The 3239-nt window shown below is 29.0% G+C and overlaps 1 protein-coding gene across 1 annotated transcript in view; it reads left to right on the forward strand.

The window, feature by feature from the left end:
• The window catches only part of LOC117170105 (sorting nexin-8-like), a 48929-nt gene that overhangs the window by 6222 nt on the left and 39468 nt on the right, over positions 1-3239 (forward strand). The window contains exon 2 of the mRNA XM_033356637.1: positions 1341-1468. Coding sequence (XP_033212528.1) covers positions 1341-1468 — 128 coding nt within the window. The remainder of the gene's footprint in view (positions 1-1340; positions 1469-3239) is intronic.

The raw sequence follows: 3239 nt of genomic DNA on the forward strand, positions 1-3239 counted from the left end.
TTAAAAATACAAGTATAAAAAAGGTAATCGCTATTGACTTGAAAATTGTGGCTTTTAGGGGAGAGCATATTTATAAAAAATAAATTTTTTATGAGGCCGTTTATAAATAATGGCTAGTCGCCCGAGAAAATATCACCAAAGTAAAGGGTTTAATCTTGCGTCAAGGATTAATAAAAAAATTAAAAATTTAAGAAATTTAATTTAGATTAAAATCTAAATTAAAAATTCTATTTAATGTCTAATAATCAAATTAATGCAAACTACCGTTAAAAAAAAACAAGTATCCAAGGACCAAATTTGGACCACAACGAACAAAAAATAATTCGATTGTAATCTAAAAAAAATTAAACAAAAAAAAAGAAACTTAAGTCAATTCTGGTAATTGAGGGTCATTATTTATATCAATTGTTATAAACGATTTCGAAAAATAAATTATGAACAACAAATTATATTACTAATAATAGATAAAGGTTTAGTAACAATTTGAAGCAAAATTATGACACTGGTTGATCTGGATGATTGTTTATTAATCAATGAAGAGTCTAAATGGTTTCCTCTTAAAAGTAGCAACTTTTTAACAACAATTTAAGGAAAGAGCTTCTTATTCGATCGGAAGATTTCTTTTTCCTCTCAAGAGATCTAGCCTCGATATAGACAGTGTACAAGTTTTAAATTTTTCTGAACAATAGATTCTGAGGTAACACTGTGCAAATATTGCAATTTTGTTAAAAAATAATTTGTTTATAAAGCTGCACATTGCAAACGGTTCGTCGTACGAAAATAGTGCAAAATGCAAAAAAAAGTTTCATTTTTGCTCAGTAATGCTAAAAATGATTTTATAAATTTTGTTTACAGAATAAATAATTAGATTGTTTAAAAAAATTGTTTAAACAGAAGTAGACCCAGATTTCGAAAACGCGCCCAAGATATTCGTAATAAGGGGCCTTTTTTGACCTTTTGAAAAAGAGCAATCTCGGGGACCTATTACTGCATACAGAAGTGTTAGGGGCGAATGGATTATTTATAAAAAGAAAAGAATATGAAGGTTATATGAATGTGTGGGAATGAAAACAGAAAAACCAGAAGATAAACTTTACGTCGATTTCCGTCGAAAGATTCTCTTCAACAAAAATGATCTTCACAGGATAAACTTTACACAAATATCGGTTAAACTTTCTTTTGTTTTTCCATGACAAACACATGTTTTTCTTAAAGACGCGAAGTTAGTTAAACAAAACTTTATCGCTTTAAAAAATTTCCTGTAACAAATTTTATTCTTAGTTTTTTTCTGTGAAGACTTGAAAGGAGAAAGTTTGACGAGGACATTTGTTTGTGTGCAGGTTCGATTCCAGCCTTTTACAGGAACGTTCACGAAAAGATCTGTTCACCTGTTAGTGGAAATGTGGAGAGAGAGGTGTTTAAATCCCTTCTTGTCAAGTCCCAGCTGAGCAGCTCTATACTCAGTCAGGTGCGTATATGACTATAGCTATAGACTCTAGACTACACGCTCGAAGAGTCATGCCTCGGCGTGGCACCTGTAATTCATAGCTGGTTAGCATTCATGGGAAATGTAGCGGTCGTCTCAAGGAATTCAGGACATCTCGATCGTCACGTCTATTACATTATAACACTATGTCTATGTCTATTCTATTTTATTTTTCATTCCACAACGCTTTCTCATACACTTTTTATATGATACTAGACTATCATGTGCGCGCGCAAACTTTTGTGTTCATTTACATCATTACCCAATTTTCGACTAATTTAAAAAAAATTTTAAACACATACATTTAAAAATAAGTGAACTTTTATGATACAAATTATATTAAATATTCAATCACTTCATCTTAACTCTTCTAGTACACACTGGGTCACATTGACCCAGTCCCGACTTTGACCAACAATAAAGTTCAGGCATTTAAATAAATTGTAGTACGGTAGCCTTATAAGTATAGTGCGATGTCCCGAATACTGTTTTATACAGTTTCTGTAACGTGCCGAGTAATCAGTCGTCGTTGAGAAGCGATTGAAATCGAAGCAGGGTCAAGGTGACCCATATGTGTACTTAACGTTGAATTTACTAAAATTTTCATTTTTCGTTTTCATCAATTATAAACGTTTGTTAGTGACAAAAATGCCAAAAACTGTTTTGTAAGTTTGTGCAAGGTTACACGATCACAGCTAGAGAAAAGAGTAAGATATCAACATGCGAGTTAAGTACCTTTTTTTTTAAGGCGCAAAGTAGGACTATTTTTTATTATTATTTAGGCATACTTTGAGAATATTCACGTAAGTATTTAGCTAAAAATATTTAAAATTTTTAAAGTTTTGATTTTTCTCATAAAACTTCATTTCTTGCACAAATATTTTTTTGCGAACTTTTTTTAAGTGTGAAAGATTTTAAATATATTTATAATAATGCTTTAAAATTACTTCAACACATATGAAAGTATACCTCTTAATTTTGGTAAATAAAAAGGTTCAGTAGTTCTGAAGTTATAGACAGTCAAAAAGTGAAGAGGGTCAGTTTGACCCAGTGTGTAGGAGATATTCGAAAAAAATAGATGTGTACTCCAAGGGTTAAAATAAATAGTTGACTTTTGTTGCTAAAGAGAGAAAAATGGAAATTCAATGTATTTTAAACATTCACAAACGCCTATTATACAAATTATGGCCAATATTTTCATTAAAAGTTTCAATAATTCTCACTTTATATATTTCCTTAAATTTGAACTTGTTTTTGTTTAAATTTAATGAATTGTAAGCTTTCAACTAATTGTAGAAAATATAAATCTTAGCAGAATCGCTTTATAATCAATTAATGAGTTTAGAACATACAAATAATTTAATAATTATTTTCATTCAAATGTCTGTACATATAATTTTAAAAATTCAATTCAGATACTCATTTCGCAACATCACAAGCATTAGAAAAATTATTGTAATTGAGATATTTTTAACACAACATAAATTTTCATTTTTAAAATAATAGACAATATTCAGTTACATAACATTAATGCAAATAATCAATTTATGTTACTTCATTGAAAACAAATTATATCCAGTTTTTTGAAGAAAAAAAAACAACATTTAGTCAATAGTTAGTTAATGAGTTCATAAAATAAAAAGCAGTACAAATTATTTGCATTGAAACATCAAAATAATTTTTACCCTATATTTTGCCGGCAATTTGAACTATTAATAGTCTTTTAAAATCATTCCATAAAAACTTCCAACAT

This window comes from Belonocnema kinseyi, chromosome 3 (assembly GCF_010883055.1).
Source record: "Belonocnema kinseyi isolate 2016_QV_RU_SX_M_011 chromosome 3, B_treatae_v1, whole genome shotgun sequence".
Lineage (NCBI taxonomy): Eukaryota > Metazoa > Arthropoda > Insecta > Hymenoptera > Cynipidae > Belonocnema > Belonocnema kinseyi.